Source organism: Muscardinus avellanarius (genome assembly GCF_963383645.1).
Source record: "Muscardinus avellanarius genome assembly, chromosome: 6".
Taxonomy (NCBI): domain Eukaryota; kingdom Metazoa; phylum Chordata; class Mammalia; order Rodentia; family Gliridae; genus Muscardinus; species Muscardinus avellanarius.
Window position 1 is genome coordinate 77122505 of NC_137791.1, and position 19452 is coordinate 77141956.

Below are 19452 nucleotides of genomic sequence, written 5' to 3' on the forward strand. Positions count from 1 at the left end.
TAAATGACTTAACATATATTAAGGCTGTAGCTGAGTGTGGTGACACGTGTCTGTAATCCCAGTACTTGGGAGGCCGAGACAGGAGGATCACAGGTCCAAGACCATCCTCAGCAACTTAATGGGACTCAGCAATCTAGCTAGACCCTATTTCAAAAAAATAAAATAAAATAAAAGGGAATGGGGTACAGCTTGGAAGTGGAATGCTCCTAGATTCAATTCCCAGTACCAAATTAAAAAAAAAAAATGAAATCACACACACACACACACAGAATTTGTGAAACGAGGAGTATTTTTCTAGAAGCAAGATATACAGCACAAGCAAAACTGTATGGCCTTAATGAGGTTAAATTTATTCACAGGGCACTAAATACAAACAGCTACTTTATTAGAGAATAGAATGAATACTGGTGCTGGGAAGCCAGGTATGGTGACGTACGCTCGTAATCCTACCATTTGGGAGGCTGAGACAGGAGGATGGCAGTACGTGGACACCCTCAGCTACTTCGTAAGGCCCTTTGCAACTCAGTAAGACCCTGTTTCAAAATAAGGAATGAAAAATCTGGCGGGGGGTGTAGCTCAGAGGAGAGCACCTGGGTTTCATCCCCAGTACTGCAATCAATCAATCAATCAATCAATCAATCAATCAAGGTGTTGGGGAGATGGGAAGAAGGAGGACAGAGGTGGAATGAACAATGAAGGCAGAAACAAATTAATTTAAAGGCAGCAGAGTGATGAAGATACCCGGTATGAAGGACAAAGGATGTTAAAGAAAAAGTAAGAAAAGTTAGGAGAGAAACTCAGAAAGATTGGGAATTTTATTTATTTTTATTATCATTATTGGTGGTGGCGGTGGTGGTACTGGGGTTCCTGGAAACCCTTCTACCTCCAGGCTACACTCCCAGACCTATTTTATATTTTTTTTTATTTGGAAACAGGGTCTCTTAAGCCAGCAAGGCTGGCTCCAAACCAGCGCGATCCTGCTGGGTCCAATCCTGTCTCTGCCTCCCAAGAGTGGGGATTACAAGTGTGAGCCACCACGCCCAGCCCTGCAGGAATTTTAAATGATCAGAAAAACAAGCTGGTCTAGCTTGGAAGGAGATGAAAAAGATGACTTTGCAATGAACCATCTTAACCAATCTAGAGTCTTGGAGAATGGCCTAAAAATCTATTTCTTTTCTCTCTCTTCCTCTCTCTCTCTCTCTCTCTCTCTCTCTCTCTCTCTCTCTCTCTCTCGTGTGTGTGTGTGTGTGTGTGTGTGTGTGTGTGTGTGTGTGTGTGTGTGTGAAAGAGAGAGAGAGAGAGAGAGAGAGAGAGAGAGAGAGAGAGACTGGAGATTGAAGCCATGATTATTCTACCTCTGAGCTACACCTCTAGCCCTTTTTACTTGTGCATTTTTATTTTATTTTAATTTTGTGTGGTGCTGGGAATGAAACCCAGGGGCCTTCTGCCTCCGACCTACACTCCCAGCCCTATTTTTATTCTTTATTTGGAAACAGGGTCTCACTAAGTTGTAGAGGGCCTCACTAAATAGCTGAGGCTGGCTGCGAACCTGTAATCCTGTCTCTCTCTCTCTCTCCCAAATACTGGGATTACAACTGTGTGCCACCAAACCCAGCCTTATTTTTTGTTTTTGAAACAGGATCTCACTAGGTTACTTGAGAGTCTTGCTAAGTTTCTGAGACTGGCCTCAAACCTATGATCCTCTGTTTTAGCCTCCCAAGTATTGGGATTACACCACCATGCTGGATTTAAAAATCTATTACAAATTGAGGCCTGGCATGGTGATGCATGCTTGTAATTCCAGTGCTTGGGAGGCTGAGACAGGAGGATTGCAGGGGTTCAAAGCCAGCCTCAGCTACTTAGTGAGGCTCTCAGCAACTTAGTGAAACCCTGTTTCCAAATAAAATATAAAAATAGGTCTGAGAGTAAAGCCCGGAGGTAGAAAAGCCCCTGGGTTCCACCCCCAGTACCACACACACACACACACACACACACACACACACACACACAAAGAAACTATTACAAATTGAACTGTGAACCAGGCGTGGTGGCACATGCCTGAAATCCCAATATTTAGGAGTCTAAGTCAGGAGGATCACAGGCTTGAAGTCAGCCTTAGAAACTTAGCAAGCCGGGCGTGGTGGCGCATGCTTGTAATCCCCGCGCTTGGTAGGCAGAGACAGGAGGATCGTGCAGGTTCGAAGCCAGCCATGCGTGCTGGCTTAGGAGACCCTGTTTCCAAATAAAAATGTAAAAATAGGTCTGAGAGTGTAGCCCGGAGGTAGAAGGGCTTCCAGGAACCCCAGAACCACCAAAAAGAAAGAAAGAAAGAAAGAAAGAAAGAAAGAAAGAAAGAAAGAAAGAAAGAAAGAAAGATCCTGTTTCCAAATAAAAAATAAAATAGGGCTGGGGGGGTCTAGCTTGGAAGTAGAATGACCCTAGGTTCAATCTCCAGTACCAAAAAAATAAATAAAACTGATCTCTGGCTGAAGACCTGGGAAAATAGGCTTTGTTGTGCTGTAGAAGAAATGGGCTTAGAGAAATCAAATGTATAAGGCTGCTGGTGTGTCAGTGCCTTTCTAGCACTAGGAAAGCTAAAAGGTTGAAAAGTACTGAGTCTAGCTATAGTGATGTGGGACATCCAGAAATGAGAAAAATCTGAACATGGTCATCTGGATAATTCTACTTCAAACGAGTAATTTCCTATCTTAATGAAACATAGATTCCTCACCTGTTTATATTTCCAAGGTTCCTCATAGTGCAGTAAAGTACTTCATTTCACTTTGGAAGCTGATTGGAATGTTCTGGATGATTCTCTCCAGTGGAGTAATTATAAAGGTAACAAACACAGTATTAGATTATATAACTAAGGCTAGAAGAATCCTATGAAAGAATCCATCCTAAAATCTGAGCTGGGTGTGGTGGTACATGCCTGTAATCTCAGCACTTGGGAGGCTTAGTCAGGAGGACCACAGGTTTGCAGCCAGCCTTAGCAACTTAAAGAGGCCATCAGCACCTTAGTGAGACCCTGTTTCCAAATAAAGTATAAAATAGGTCTGGAAGTAAAGCCCACAGGTAGAAAAGGCCCTGGGTTCCACCCTTAGTAATTAAATAAATAAATAAATAAAATAGGACAGGGTTGTAATCTGGAGGTAGAATGCCCCTGTGTTCATTCCCCAGCACCACAAAACAAACAAAAATAAAATAAAAGAGTCCCAGGTGTTGCTCAGAGGTAGAATATCCTTGGGTTCAATTCCCAGTACCCAAAGGGAAAAAAAAAAACCTGGATAGTGTCAGCCAGCAGGAAGCCTGGGGACATATATTTGAAAGTGCCTCTGACTCTGCAGAGCAAACACACTGACAGATGATAAAAATGGAAAGAAAGGCTCGGGATAGGGCTAGCAGTGGATCCTCGGTGGGCCAGGCTAGAGGGAGCTGGGATTTGGACTGACAGGAAGAGAATGGTGGTGTTGAGGTGGCAGAGGGGTTTCAGAGGAGGGGGAAGGTGTGGAAGATGGAGCAGGTAGGAGATGATGCAGCATCCAGCTGGAGCACAGACATCTCCCCATGGAGTAGGAACCGGAAGCACCAGCATGAAAGGAAGAAAGCCATCACCACAGAAGGCACACCAAAGACCAGGGCCATGGCTTCTCCTTAAGCTCCACAGCCCACATTCAAAAGCCTCAGAAGCATTTCTCTGGGTGAAGACTGCTATGAAGATACTTGCCACGAGCAGTCAGTGGCCCTTATTCCATGGATCTTAAATTAGTCAAAGGACCTGCTTAAGCAGTAGTCACAAGTATTTTATGTGACTCTATAAAACTAAGCATTAAAAAAAAACTTTTACTCTAATAGATTTGAAAACATACACAACACAAGATCAATTCCATCTTTCACCCAGATAATAATAGCTCTGGAATCTAGACAGAATCAAATGTTTAGCAGGCAACGGTGACTGAATGGCAGAATGTGATACGTGGGTAGATTCTGGACCCAGCATCCGGGATTCGACTCTCAACTCTGTCACTAATTTAGATATAAGTGCCTCAGCAAGTTACCCAGACTCTGTGTCCCAGTTTCTCATGGGTATCATTGGCATACCAGTGTTAATCTTCTGCATGGGGATGTAAAAATTAAGTGAGTTAGCATGCGTAAGTCTCTTGGATTATAGCCTGGACAGAGTGAGCATTGAGCAAGTGCCAGCAGTTGTTGTTGTTTGTTGTTATTGTTGTTTCTCTTTAATTTGTGAGCCCTGGGAGCAGGTGCAGCCCCACTACAGGTGGAACTGCTTTTCCCAGTCATGATAAAGAGTGAATGAGTCATAACCAAATCGAGCTGCCAACTTCCTGAACCAGTGAATTGCCTAAGCATCCACTTACAATCACTATTTAAAAAAACAGTTACCCTTTCTTTGAGGAGTTCACAGATTACAGAGGCACTTTCCCCGACCCCACCTTTCCTTTTCAAGGACATTAAATCCCAAAGAAAGCAATTAGAAACTGATTTCTTTTATTGCTATCCCTTTGTAGTTCCTTTCCCCCCATTCATTCTCCTGCTTCATTTGTACCAAAAGAAAAATGATACTTCATGCACGATACTGTTATCCATAGTTTGGCAGTTTCTAACATCTGGGGATAATGCATACATGCCTTTTATGTGTGACTCACTGTGTTCCATCCCTTCCCTTCCCCTGCAGTGGGGAGTTAGGCTACTTTTGAGAATAGGAGACATTTGGTTAACAGTGTATAAGCTAATGTGAACTCTTTTCCATTGTCCTAAAAAGAAGATCTAGGATCTGCACTGTCAGTCACTAAATTCCTTGTTAGACTCATCCCTGATACTTCCTTCATTATACAAACTTTCACTAATGATTTAACACGCTGGGGTTGGCAAAAATAATGCACTCTCCCCCTCCCAAAGACACCTGCATTTTAATCTGTAGAGCCTGTTAATACATTAGGTGTTGTAGAAAAGGAAACTCCAGTTTGTAAATGGAACCAGCTGATTTTAAAATAGGAATATTATCCTGGATTATCTTAATAGGCCCAATGAAATCACAAGGATCTTTAAAGATGGATGGGATGGGGGGGGTTTGAAGTTAGAAGTTGGGATGAAGGTATCAACCTCCTGTGGTTGGCTTTGAAGATGGAGAAAAGGAACCATGCACCAGGCATTGTGGACCTCTAGAATATTCAGCCTCTCAGAGTTGGAAAAGGTAAGAAAATGATTTTTCATCTGAAGCTCCAGAAGGAATCAGAGTCCTGTTGATAATTGGGTTTTAGCCCAATTAGACCTGCATCAGACTTTTAACCAACAGAACTGTAAATTAGTAAAGTTGTGTGGTTTTAAACTACCAAGGTTTTGGTAATTTGTTATAGCAGCAATTGGAAACTAATACATATCGCATCTCTGAAGACCAGTCTGGCATCTTTCATCTCATAAAACTTTAGTTCTCTGCTTTCACTGCCCACTGCTGCATTTTCATTTTTAATAGTTGAATAAAAACCACTGAGCACCTACTCTGTGCCAGGCATTGTGCCAGGTCCTGAAAATGAAAGATGAGTAAGACACAGCCATGCTCCTTCATTGCTCAGCAAAAATTTGTGTATTTGGGCTCTGTGTTAGATGTGGCAAAGATTAAAAAAAAGTATAGTTCCTATTCTAAAGAGGTTCATAGACTTTTGAGAAGGTGATCAACACAAATAAATATCATGATTCTAGCCACATGTAGTGGTACATGCTTGTAATCCCCAAACTTGAGAGACTGAGACAGGAGGATTGTAGGTTCAAAGCCAACCTCAGCAACTCTGTTTAGAAATAAAAAATAAAATAGGGCTGAGGGTATAGCTCAGAAGTAGAATGCCCCTTGGGTTCTATCTCAGTATAAAATAAAATAAAATAGGCTTGGAGGGGTAGTTTGAAGGGAGGAGGAGGAGTTGGAAGGTAGGATGTACACACACGCACACACACACACCATGATTGATTCCATGTAATAAGTACATGATCTAGGAGTATAGAAGACAGATCTACATAGTATCAGGAAAATTTCAGAGAGAAGAAATTGCATGTGAAAACAAAGAGTTTGCTAGACAGATAAGATGAGGTAAGATGTTTGAGCATTTTAGAGCAATATGATACTTGAAATGTAGCTAGTACAAATGAGGATCAGAATTTTACTTCATTTTTGGTTACCTTTAATTGAAAGGGAAATAGCCACACATGCCCTTTGGCTACCATACTGGACAGAGAAAACTATCACATAGTTCCCTTATGGAGACTACCTTCTCTTTCCTACTTCTTTCTGGCTAGAAAGTGGGTGTTATGGAAAGTCACCTTGGACTATGCCAGTGGGATGTCAGCCCAGTATAGAAATAAAGAAAGAGAAGGAACTTGGGTGCCAGACAATAAAGATACATCTTGTAGTTTGGCTTATGCTCAAACTATTGTGTGTGAGATATATAAATTCCAATATTATTTAAATTGTTCTTTTGGATCTTTGTACAGCAGCCAAATCTGTCTAATACACATGTCTACTGGATAATGAACAATAACCGACAATTATAATCTTTGCGGCAATTGTAATCTTTGAGGGCCTTCTGTATAGCAGATGTTATGCTAAATGCATAGTCATATTTAATTCTTACATAGCCCACTGAAGTAGAGAGTAATATGTCCCATTCTGCAGGAACCATGGAGGTTTAGAGATGCTAGCTCAGCAGAAGCAAGATTAGACCTTCCTGACAACAAACATCTAATGAATGGATGCACAATATTTTATCATTAAAGGTCAAGCAGATTGAGTGTGCAATTGGTTTTAGAATACAGAAATAGTGTTTGCTGTGGACATTCTGAATCATTCACCTACTGGCCATTTCCCCCTTCTTCCTGTAAAAAGACCTTCAGGCAGGGCATGGTAGCACATGCTTGTAATCCCCACGCTTGGGAGGCTGAGACAGGAGGATGGCGTAGGTTCAAAGCCAGAGACTCTGTTTCCAAATAAAATATAAAATAGGTCTGAGAGTGTAGCCCGGAGGTAGAAGGCCCCTGGGTTCCATCCCCAGTACCACCAAAAAAAAAAAAAAAAAAAAAAAAACCTTCAGATTATTCCAAGAGTAGGCAGAGATTACTTGAGTTGAGGGAAGGGTAGGCCTCTACTGGGGAACCCATGAGAGAAGTCCTAACTGGACTAAACTAGTCCTGGTTACTTTATTCCCCTTTGCTAGTGATTGGTGTAAGGGTACGCATATGGCCCAGTTCTGGTCAAACTTTTAAACAAAAGTCTGAAAGGAAAACAAAAAGCCAAACCCTGCCTGCAGTGAAGCTGCAATGCTGGAGGTGTTTCCACCATGCTAGGGCCCACCATGTAAGGGGCTGAGCACGGTGACCTTCTGAGCTGCTGCTGTGCTCCCTGCATCCTCTCTCTAGATAGCTGCAGTACAAGAAAAACAAACTTTGGTTTACTTAGGGCCTCTATACTACTAGGTTTTTAAGTTTTTTTTGTTTTTTGTGTTTTGTGGTATTGGGGATTGAGCCCAGGAGCATTCTACCTTCGAGCCACACCCCCAGCCCTATTTTTTTTTTTATTCTTTTATTTTGAAACAGGGTCTCACGAAGTCACAGAGGGCCTCACAAGTTGCTGAGGCTGGCCGCAAACCTTCTATCCTCCAGTCTTAGCCTCCCAAGTACTGGGATTACATGCATGCATCACCATGCCTGGCTGATTTTTAAGTATTTTGTGGGTGGTTTTATTCCCCAGCTGGAATCCTTTCTAACTGGTATAAATACATATACATGTTCTCTGTTTTCATTAGGAAAACTAAGAAAAAGCCACACAGCTTACAGGTTTTCCTGCACACTCAGGATACTGTTGTGAACCCCAATTCCCAGTGGATCTCCACAGTAAGAATCACTTTGTTATCCCTCAATACACACACTTTTGGGGGAATCTGAAAAAATAACAGGTAACAGCTCAAATGCAAGACATTTATCTTTTTCCCAGCCTCAAACTAAAAAATTTTTCTGTTCAATTTCACGTTTCTTGAGGAATTCACCATGTGAAAAGCACTTAAATTGTGTTGTACTAGACTGTTAATATTCTAAAGAATTTAAATATATAGCATAACAAACAATGCTAATCTGTAGTTTAAGAGAAGAGAAATACCTTAATGCACAAGGACTCATTCAAAGGTTATAGTTGCAAGCCAGGTGTAGTGGCACACACTTGTAGCACACTTGTAATCCCAGCATTTGGGAGGCTGAGACAGGAAGATTGTGGTTTGCAGACAGCCTCAGCTACTTAGTAAGGCCCTTCGCAACTCAGTGAGACCCTGTTTCAAAATAAAGAAAAAAAAAAATAGGACTGGGGTGTAGCTTGGAGGTAGAATGCCCGAGTTCCTGCCCGAGTACTACAAAAACAAAACAAAACAAAGGTTATACTTACAACCAAAAGATAAATCACGAATTGAGCCATGTGGCTGGGTAATTAAGGTTTAAAGATTGTTTTAAAGTCACAGAAAAAGTGAGGCAGAAATTGTATTTTGCTTTTGAACTATACTGATTGCTGATTTAATTCTCCCGAAATTTTTAAGAGCAATGATATTTATGTAAGCAATTATCCAAAATTATAAACAAATTTAAAATATTCTTAAAAGCTAGATATTTTCAAATGAAGGAAAAAGAGCAAATGTTTTTCTGTACTTAACATATATTATGCCTCCATCTGACCATGTTAATCTCTAATCTGATTTATCACTGAAAGGCTCATGTGGCAGCTGATCTTATGCTATTTCATTCACAAAAGGAGATTATCCATCTAAATGAGCACATTTTCCCCTGGGATTTCACAGAATAAATAAGCTAGACATATTTCTCTTTCAAATACCAAGCTATCCAAAATAATCAGAAAAGCTATGTAACAGCAAATTCAGTAATAGTAAGGCAACCATGGGAATTATTTTGCACTTTTTACAAATCCAAAGTGTAAAAGTTGGGGGAGGGGGGCTCTGATTAAAGATAACAGAGAAACAAGAAACATACCTTGGAGATGATTAATGGTTCTCCGTGCTCCCTGCCACCTTTCAAGGTGAAACCCCAGGGAGCGCCTCCTTCCAGGAATGCTTCCAGGTAAACGTACCTTCCCTTGGGGGTCTCGTGGGGGTGTGGCGAGGCACCAGCCTCCTCCAAGTTCTCGGTGGTTCTCATCATGCCAAATTCATGGTCCGTCGCGTTCCATTTAAAATGCCCGAAACAGCGCTTCTACAGCCCAAACTCCCGGGTCTGTCATGATACCCGCCCGCCAAAACGCAGGTCTGGAGAAATGAATTCCTCCCGGTGTCCAATGTGCTTCGGAGCCCCACTCCAAGATGCTGACTCAAAAGGACTCCATTCAGTTCAGCCTTTCTGAACGCAAGTCCTGGGGAGCTCTGGGTTCTCCGGGGCCCCCGCGGCTCCCCGCGCTGCCCTCCGCCTCCAACACGACCCCTAGGACTGCGCGAGCCTCACACGCACACACGCCCAGACTTCGCCTGTGAGCCTTACAGAGGAAACCAGAGGCTTCTCACAACCTAGGAAGAAAATGGGGGGGGGGGGGCCTCAAAGGAACACCTCATTTTTGATTGATTATCAACCCTTTCTCCCTCTTGGAGTGAAATTTACCATTACAATAGCCTCCTCCCTCCCAGAAATAGCTTTCAAAGAAAGCACGCCCCGACTCTGCTTCTGCTTGCTCCAGAATTGCCTAAGAGCCCGCAGCAGGGACCGAGAAGCTCTGTTAAAACTATTGACTCGCCCCCTCCCCTTTTCTTTCTTTCTTTCTTTCTTTCTTTCTTTCTTCTTTTTTTTTTAACAGCAACAGGTTCAGAATTTGCTTCTTGAGGGAAAAGTGTTTTTTTTTACAAGATCTAAAGAAAATGAAAAATAGAAAAACAGTATAAATATTCAATGGAAAAAGATATCAAGGCGGCAGCGAGGTTCTCTTTCCCGGCGTTTTCGCGATGCTCGCCGCCCGGCCTGGTCCGCAGAGGGGGAGGAAGCCAGAGGCGAGTGATGGAGGCGGAGGCTTTGCGAACTTTCTGCACCGTAAGCGCTGCGAGGCGGAATTCAGGTCCGCACAAAGACCTGACAATCACAACCGTCCTACAGTAGACAAAAACGGAGAAAGTTGAAAATACAGTACCGAAGGCTAATTACCCTGGCCTAGTTGCTAAAAGAGCCCTGCCTCGGAGCAATTAAAGTAAAACTTCTGGGCGTGAGACCCAGGCTTTGGTATTTTTAAAAACCCTCCAGGCGATTTTTCTGTGCAGTGAGGTTGCGGAAGCAGCTCCTTCGCGGTTAGGGTAAGCAGAGAAGGGCCTAGGTGGGTTGCACCAGCGTCTCATCTTGAAATAGGACGCTCTAGTCACACTTCTGCTTGTTTGACCCAATGCGAACTGGAAGCAGGCTTTCTTCTAGATTTTAATTGTTAACTATTCCCGGATGGTTATCCATTCTTTAAATAAAAAGAAATGCTTAATGCCTGGTAAGCACTAGGCATTTATAACTTAATGTTGCTCTGATTTCATGCTATCAATGTGAAGCGAGGGGCGTTCTACCTCTGAGCTACGCCCCCAGCCCTTTTGATTTTGTGCTTTGGAACGGTCTGGCTCTGTATTTGCTAAAGCTGTCCTCAAACCTGATTCTCCTGTCCCCAAGTGCGAACCACCACGCCCAGTTTGCAGCTCAATTTATAATCCAGTACCTGGGAGGCTGAGACAGGAGGACCCCAGGTTTGAAGCCAGTCTCAGCAATTTAGCAAGGCCCTCAGCAACTCAGGAAAACCTTGTTTCAAAATTAAAATAAATAGCCGGGCGTGGTGGTGCACGCTTGTAATCCCAGTGCTTGGGAGCTAAGACAGGAGGATCAAACAGGTTGGAAGCCAGCCTCAGCTACTTAGGCTAATCAGCAATTTTAGTGAGACCCTGTTTCCAAATAAAATAACTTTTTTTAAAAAAAAAAAAGAAAGAAAGAAAAAGGTCTGGGAGTATATCCCGGAGGTAGAAAAGCCCCTGGGCTCCACCCCCAGTACAAAAAAAAAAAAAAAAAAAGGCTGAGGACTTAGCTCAGAGGTAGAATACCTGAGAGTTCAATTCCCAGTATTAAAAAAAAAATTTTTAAAGAGTGAAAAGAAAAGTGTTGGGTTTTCTTTCATTCGTTATTCAAAGTAATGGATAGTCTTTTACTTTTTAATATGCAGCTTTTCTATGAAAAATCTTTTTGTGGTTTTCATGACTGCTTCAAATACACTTTGTAAATTTGAGATGTTACATAATTAACATTTAAAGTTAAAAGTAATGAAGCTACACAAAATTTCAGTTAGGAGGCATAAGTAACCACAGTAACTATAGTTTAAAACAATTTATTGGAGCCGGGCGTGGTGGTGCACACTTGTAATCCCTGCGCTTGGGAGGTTGAGACAGGAGGATCACTCAGGTTCGAAGCCAGCCTCAGCTGCTTAGTGAGGCTCTCAGCAACTTAGTGAGATTCTGTTTCCAAATAAAGTACAAAATAGGTCTGGGAGTATAGCCCAGAGGTAGAAAGCCTCTGGGTTCCACCCCCAGTACCACCAAAAAAAAAAAAAAGAAAAAAATTTATTGAACATTGTAAAAACAATTTTACTGAAAATATACTTGAAAGTTGCTAAGAGGCTAAGAGCAGATTTTAAAGCTCTCACCAACAACAGCAAAAAAAAGTTTGTAAAGTAACGGACATGTTAATTAACTTATCCTAGCTATTCTATGATGTATACTTATGTAAAAACACCATGTTCATATACCATAGATATATACATTAATTTGTCAATAAATGTAACAAAGCTGAATACAAAAAGTAGACATAAGAAAAAGATAAGCAGTGAAGAATCTGAACTCATTGCTTCTAGACTGATGAAACTCCTATTTTATATTATTATCAAAAGTATTTATGAAACAAATATTTAATGAAAATTAATATCAAATCTGAAAAAGTAGTTATGTAAAGCTTTTTTTTTTTTTTGCGGGTCTGGGGATGGAACCCAGGGGCACTGACCTCCGAGCTACACCCCCTGCCCTATTTTTTATTCTTTATTTTGAAACCGGGTCTCACTGAGTTGCAGAGGGCCTCACTAAGTAGCTGAGGGTGTCTGCAAACCGTGATCCTCCAGGTCTCACTCAGCTGGGATTACGTGCGCCACCACGCCCGGCTACGTAAAGCTTTATTTTGTAGCTATTCAGTAAAGTAACTGGTAGGCCAGGTTTTTGGATGGTGCCTCACCCTCCTGTAGAGTTAACACCCCATCTCCTGTTTTCAGAGGTTAAGGACACAGAAGCTTCTAGAATGTTGCAAAATCTGACTAGAGGCATCCTGTAGACAGTGAAAGCCAGCATAAAATAGAAATCTTCAGACATTTAGAGATGTAATCGCAGCATAACTCATAATAACGGGCCAGCATTAACTCATAAGGAGAGATTCTGTCAGGGTGTATGATTTAGACCCAAACTGTAATTATGGAAAGAGATCAGACTCTGTTCTTCCCGAGGAGAGAAAGACATCTCAAGATGCTGGTGATAAGGGTTAGGAATCTGAGAAAAGGATAGCTGTCTTTTCTGGATCCTCACCACAGGGTTCAGACTTTCTTGCAGCTCGATGTTGCCTGTTCAGCATCTCTCGAGGGAAGCACCCCTTCTTCACCTGTCCTGTGGTCCCGGTGGGCTGGCCCTGCCTCTCACCCTAGGGGTGGACTTAATGATCCAGGTGTGAACCATCCTTTTGTTCAATGAAGGGGCCAGTGACTCAAGTGTAGCCAATATTATAACTAGAAATTTTTTTGGTGCCATGGAAAAGGTGGCTAAGTTGTTAGATAAAATCCTGGAGTTTGTTGAAGTCATCTTTGCTCTCACATATCAGAAAAGGAAGCCAGTCTCAAGAAAAGCAGTCTAAAACAATATCCTAGAGCCGGGCATGGTGGCGCACGCTTGTAATCCCAGTATTTGGGAGGCTGAGACCCGAGGATCGCGGTTGGCGGACAGCCTCAGCTATTTAGTGAGGCCCTCTGCAACTCAGTGAGACTCGGTTTCAAAATAAAGAATAAAAAATAGGGCAGGGGTTGTAGCTCCGAGGTCAAATGCCTCTGGGTTCCATCCCCAAACCCGCAAAAAAATAAAAAAATAAGACAATGTCCTAGTGATACATGTAAGCCTTAGGCCCAGGTCTACCTTATTTAAACTAGTGGTTCTCAAATATTTGATGTCAAGACCTCTTTCCATTCTTAAAAATTACTAGGACTCCAAGGAAATTTTGTTTATATTTATCATATCTATCAATATTTATCATGGCATAAAATTAAAACAAAAAATAACATTTTAAACTATGTTTTATTGATTCACTTACAAATAATAACTCCAAACTGGGCTTGGTGACACATACTTGTAATCCTACCTACTCAGGAGGTTGATGCAAGAGGATTGCAGATTCAAGGCCAACGTGAAAAACTTAGCAAGACCATGTCTTAAAAATAAAATAAAAAGGGCTGGGGGTGTCATTGGTAGAGTCTCTGGATTAAATCTTTAGTACCACGCTGGGCGAGGTGGCACATGTTTGTAATCCCCGCGCTTGGGAGGCAGAGACAGGAGGATCGCACAGGTTCGAAGCCAGCTGCGCTGGCTTAAGAGACCCTGTTTCCAAATAAAAAGTATAAAATAGGTCTGGGAGTGTAGCCTGAGGTAGAAGGGCTTCCAGGAACCCCAGTACCACCAAAAACAAAACAAAAAAATCTTCAGTACCACAAAATAAATAAATAACATATATATATATATATATATATATATATATATACACACACACACATACACACATATTTATGATTGTTGTTGTTGTTGCTGTTGCTGCGGCTGAGGATTAAACCCAGGGCCTCATTAATAGACGCCTAAATATATGCTCTATCACTGAGTTACTACCCTAGCACCAACTAATATCTAACTAATATCCTTTTTATGAAAAATAATTATATTTTCCCAAACAACAACAACAACAAAAAGTACTGACAAGAGTGGCCTTGCTTTAAATAGTTTCAAATCTCTGTATTGTCCAGTTCAGAAGTCAGTTGCATTCTACTGTCCTCTTCTATATTCAATCTGTTCAATATCCCAGGTCATAAAACTATTGGGAAGCTATTGGGTCATAAAGCCATTGGAAAACTCCACTACACATTGTGAAAAGTGGAAAGGGCAAACAGTGTCTTAGTATTATGAAATGGTTGTGACCTTGGTGACCTTTGAGGATCTCAAAGATCCCAGGCCCTAGGACCCCAGAACACACTTGAAAAGCCACTGCCTTAAGCAGATGGAGCCATTCCCCAAAGCATCCCATTCCTACAATTTACCAGTTTTGTGAACCCCGGTCATAAAAATTACCAGTTTTGTGAATTTTTTCCTTAAACCAGGTGGAGTTGGGTTTCTGTTACTTGCAACTGAAATAGTTCTGAGCACTGAAAACCTTTGTAGGTTCTACCTGGTTTGGGAGGAGGATTAGGAAAGTTAAGCTCAATTTCAGAAATCAAACTTCACGTCAAGCCGGGCATGATGGCGCACGCTTGTAATCCCAGCATTCAGGAGGCTGAGTCAGAGGATAGTGGTTCGCCGGCAGCCTCAGCTACTTAGGGCCTCTGCAACTTAGTGCGACCCTGTTTCAAATTAAAGAATAAAAAATAGGGCTGGGGGTGTAGCTCAGAGGTTGAATGCCCCTGGGTTCCATCCCCAGACCCGAAAAAAAAAAAAAAGCTTCACATCTTTTCTCTCTTTCTGCTATTCTCCCTTTCCTTCTGCCTTTACCTTAGAACTGCTTCTACTTTATTAGTCAAATTTTCCCCTTCATGACAAACCAATTCAACACAGGTCACAATTATACTTTCTGTCTCTATATGAAAAACTCCTACTGTTACTAATGGAGTTCATATAGCTGTGTTATTGGGAATATGGCCGTAGGACAAAAAAAATATTTCATTCATATTGCCTTGCCGTTCACCTAGCATTTCCACCCCAAACATTTTTTTAAATGTCATCTGACAGCCTGGCATGGTGGCACATGCTTGTAATCCCAGTACTTGGAAGGTTGAGACAGGAAGATCATAGGTTCACAGCCAGCCAGCCTCAGCTTCTTAGTGAGGCCCTCCACAACTTAGTAAGACCCTGTTTCAAAATAAAAAGTTAAAAATAGGGCTAGGGATGTAGCTTGGAAGTAGAATGCCCCTGGGTTTCATCCCCAGTACTTAAAATAAAAAAAAAAAAGTCATTTGTCTCATCACTTTTTTGACTTTTTAGAAATTATACATCACTCTATTAGCATTACTGAAGAAAAAATTTATTCTTTTTAAATTTTTCATTTTCTGATTTTAATTTTATATAGAACTCCCTAGTGTTTTTCTCTATTTTTATGAGATTTTCTTTGAAGGGGAGGTGAGGGTAGACTGAACCTAGGGCCTTGTGCATGCCAAGAACACTCTACCACTGAGCTACACTCCCCAGCTATTATTTTTGCTAATTTCTTTTTGGTACTGGGAATTGAACCTAGATTCATTCTACCTACAAACTACGCTCTCAGCTCCTTTTATTTTTCATTTTGAAAAAAAGTCTTGCTAAGTTGTTGAGGCTGACTGCCTTCAAGCATATGATCTTCTATCTCAGCCTCCCAATACTGGGATTATAGGCCTGCCCACCACACTTGTTTTTTTACTCATACATTAAATATTATTTTCAACCTACTTAGTTTTTTAAATGTTTCTGAATTTACTTAAAAGGCTGATAGTGTTGCTAAATCTCTCTGAAAATAAAGCCAGAGTGACATCTAGTGGCTCTTTTACCTCACTAACTAATTAAAATGTAGTCCTTGTAGACAAGAAATTGTTAATAGGTTCAAAAGGTGAGTCTATCAGCCTGGCGTGGTGACACACACTTGTAATCCCAGCATTGGGGAGGCTAAGACAGGAGGATTGCAATTTGTGGGCAGCCTCAGCTACTTAGTGAGGTCCTTTGCAACTCAGTGTCTCAAAACAATTTCTTTTTTTTTTTTTTTTTTTTTTTTTTAAACAGGGTCTCCCTCAGTTGCCGAGACTGACTTTGAATCTGTGGTCCTTCAGGCCCAGCTTCCCAAGTACTGTGATTACAGGTGTGCACTACCACGCCTGGCTGAGTCAGAGTTTTGCCAGGAAGATATCTCCTTTTGTCATGCTTTGGGATCAAAGTTAGTGTGAGCTGTGGCGGACACAGGCCTTGCTTGAATGGCATGTTGACCATCCAACATTTTTTTTTTAATTTTATTTTATTGGTGCACTGTATTCATACATCATAGTGGGATACAAACTTTTGTAGACATACATGCACACATTGCCCAGTCAGTCCCCACCCGATCCCCACCCCATTCTCTCCCCATCCCTCCCTCCCATGCTTGGCTTAGTGGTTGACATCTAGTATTATAGCAATATCCAAAATTAAAAATGATAATCTCACATAACAGTTTCATTTGTCTGATGCCAAGCTTTTGATGATTTAAAGATAACATTTCAATATTTCTTTTTGCTTTCTTTCTTACCAGAGCATATTTTTTCCTGTTTTTTTGGTGAAACTATCATATATTTATATATTTATTTTTCAGAAAAAAATCTATCCTAATATGGAATATGAATTCTAGATACCCAAAACGATCTTGAAGAAGAACAAAGCTAGCAGATATATATTTTCTGATTTCAAACCATATAAAGCTACAATAATTGAAACAGTGTAGTACTGTTCTAAAGGCAGATATATAAACCATTGGAGTTAAATACAAGCCTAGAGCTAAATTCTTCCCTATATTGTCAAGTTATTTTTGACAAGGTTTCCACGAACATTTGGTGGTGGAAATAATATTCTTTTAACTAAATATTGTTGAAAAATAATAATTACATGGAAAAGAATAAAATTGGACCCTTACCTAATCCCACATACAAGTATTAACTCAAAATAGATAAAAGACCTAAATATAAATCTTAAGACTTTAAACTTTTAGGAGAAAATCCGGGTCATAAAACCTCACAACATTGAAATTGGCAGTGATTTCTTGGATATGATTTCAATGGCACAGGCAACAGAAGAATATACAAACTCCCTAAAAAAAATATATATATATATTGTATATCCAAAGACAATGTAAACAGAGTTAAAAGTTACTAATAGAATTGGATAAAATATTTCCAAATGCTATATCTGAAGGTATATTAATATCCCAACTAGAAATCCTAAAAATTAACAACAATAAACGCAAACAATACCATTTAGAGATAGGCAAAAGACTAACATAAATAATGAATCTCCACAGATAACCAATCTTAGTTGTCTGTTGGATGGAAACTCTTGTTTCTCTGGTTCTGGTGAGTGTTACCTATTTCTTCTTTGTAGTTAATCTCTTTGAGTATTTTCTCTAGCGCTGGTTTTGAAGACATAAATTCCTTCAGTTTCTGTTTGTCATGGAAGCTTCTTATTTCTCCATCTAATTTGATAGAAAGTTTTGCTGGATAGGAAATTTTTGGCTGGAAGTTGTTTTCTTTCAGAGTTTGGAATATGTTACTCCAAGCCCTTCTGGCTCTCATGACTTGGTTTGGGAAGTCTGGAGTGATTCTAATTGGTTTGCCTCTGAATGTCACTTGGCCCTTTGTTTTTGTTGCCTTTAAGATTCTCTGCTTGGCTTCCACATTGGTCATTTTGACAATTATGTGGCATGGGGATCCTCTTCTCCGATCCTGTCTAAAGGGAGTTCTATAAGTTTCCGGGACCTGTGTATCAACCTCTTGCTCTATGTTTGGAAAATTTTCTGCTATTACTTCCTTGAAGAGATTGTTGATCCCTTTGGTTTCACTTTCTTTTCCCTCCTCTATTCCAATTATTCTTAGGTTAGCTCTCTTAAAATGGGCCCATATTTCTTCAATGTCAGATTCCTGCTGTCGGATATTTTTTCCTAGATTAGAAACTATGTGTTCATTTTTGGATTGCTCATCTTCTAAGAGCGAGATTCTGTTCTCCATGTGTTCTAATCGGTTGTTTGTGCTTTGAATTGAGGCCTTTACTTCATTAATTGCATCCTTTATCTCTTTTTGGCTCTCTCTGAGTTCTTTTCGAAGCACCTCTATTATTTCTACAGTTATTTTCCTAATTTGATCTTCTAGAAATCTCTGATTTTCTGTTTTATCGGGTTCTGATGTTGTGGGGTTGTGGGCAGTATTCATTGCTCCAGTATTATTCCTCTTTCCCATGATTTCGGATGCTTGTGCCTTCTCTGGGTTCTTCCCTTGGGTCACTATGACTTCACTTAAGGTGTTCTGGATCTCGAGTCAGTAGTATCTCAGACCCCACTACTCCTTTACTGGGTTTTATCACAGAGTCTCCGACCCAGGGAGTCGATAGAGGCTGCTTTAAACTATGGGGGGTGCCAGGTTGCACGTTCTCCTATGGTGTGATATCTCTGCCACCACCACTCCCTCACTGGGTACAGTGAGGTACAGTACTGGGATTTCTCCTCTGTGGCCCGCAATTTGACTCACTGTTCTAGAGTACGCAGATGTAGCTGTACTGGATTCGGCGAATTCACTGCTGCTGCTGCCGCTGGTGGCAATATGGCGCCGCAGCCACGCCCTCGGCCATGAGGCTGGCGTATTTTTTCTTCTCTGGTTTTGATTTCCACTCTGAATCCCTGCAGCGTGTGCTGAGCTCAGCTACTGGGAGCTTTAAATCCTCTCTGCGCCGAAAGATCCTGCCTGGCTGTTCCGCAGCGGCTCACCTTGGCTTGCTGTAGCCGTCCGATGAGTTCGCCGCTGCCGCCGGCAGTATGGCACTGCTGCCGCGTCCTCGGGCGCGTGTGTCTCCTCTGTGGTCCTGAGCTCTGTTCTCAGTCCGCTTTCTCTCTGGAGCCTGGTGGTTTTTTTGTTTTTCTGGTGATGGTGTTTTCTGGCTATGAAAGGCGCTGGTTTTGTGGTAATGGAGATTGGTTGTTAGCAGGGCTCTTAAGCCCCGCTTTTCTCGGTCGCCATCTTCCCGGAAGTCTCTCAAAACAATTTCAAATAAATGAAAACCAAGCTTACTTTAAAGCTTGTGAAATACCTCTAGGCAATCATTCCAGTGCCAAAAGAGTCACGTTTTCTTGTGCCTTCTTCAAAACTGAGCAGACTAGCATTATCTCTAATGCCAAAAAGTGAATTAAATGCCTCCTGCAAAAGCCGTCGCTTGGAAGAAGTATGAGAACAAAACAGTCTGGAGACTAATAAGAATCTTTCTTCTAGAACTTCCTCTGAGGCACAGGGCTATGTATAGTGCTGAGTTGAAAACTCTGCCAAAATTGGGCTTCTGTGAGGACAAGGAAGAGAAGTAGGCGTGCCAGGTATCAAAAAGGTTGTCACAAAATAATCATAGTCCAACC

At 41.3% G+C, this 19452-nt stretch overlaps 1 protein-coding gene across 1 annotated transcript in view; it reads right to left on the reverse strand.

Moving 5' to 3' along the window:
* Window positions 1-9204, reverse strand: part of SHROOM3 (shroom family member 3) — a gene marked incomplete at both ends in the record, with an annotated part of 356251 nt that extends 347047 nt beyond the window's left edge. The window contains one exon of the mRNA XM_080697707.1: window positions 9037-9204. Within this exon, the coding sequence (XP_080553833.1) occupies window positions 9037-9204 (168 nt within the window). The remainder of the gene's footprint in view (window positions 1-9036) is intronic.
* Window positions 9205-19452: the final 10248 nt, after the last annotated feature.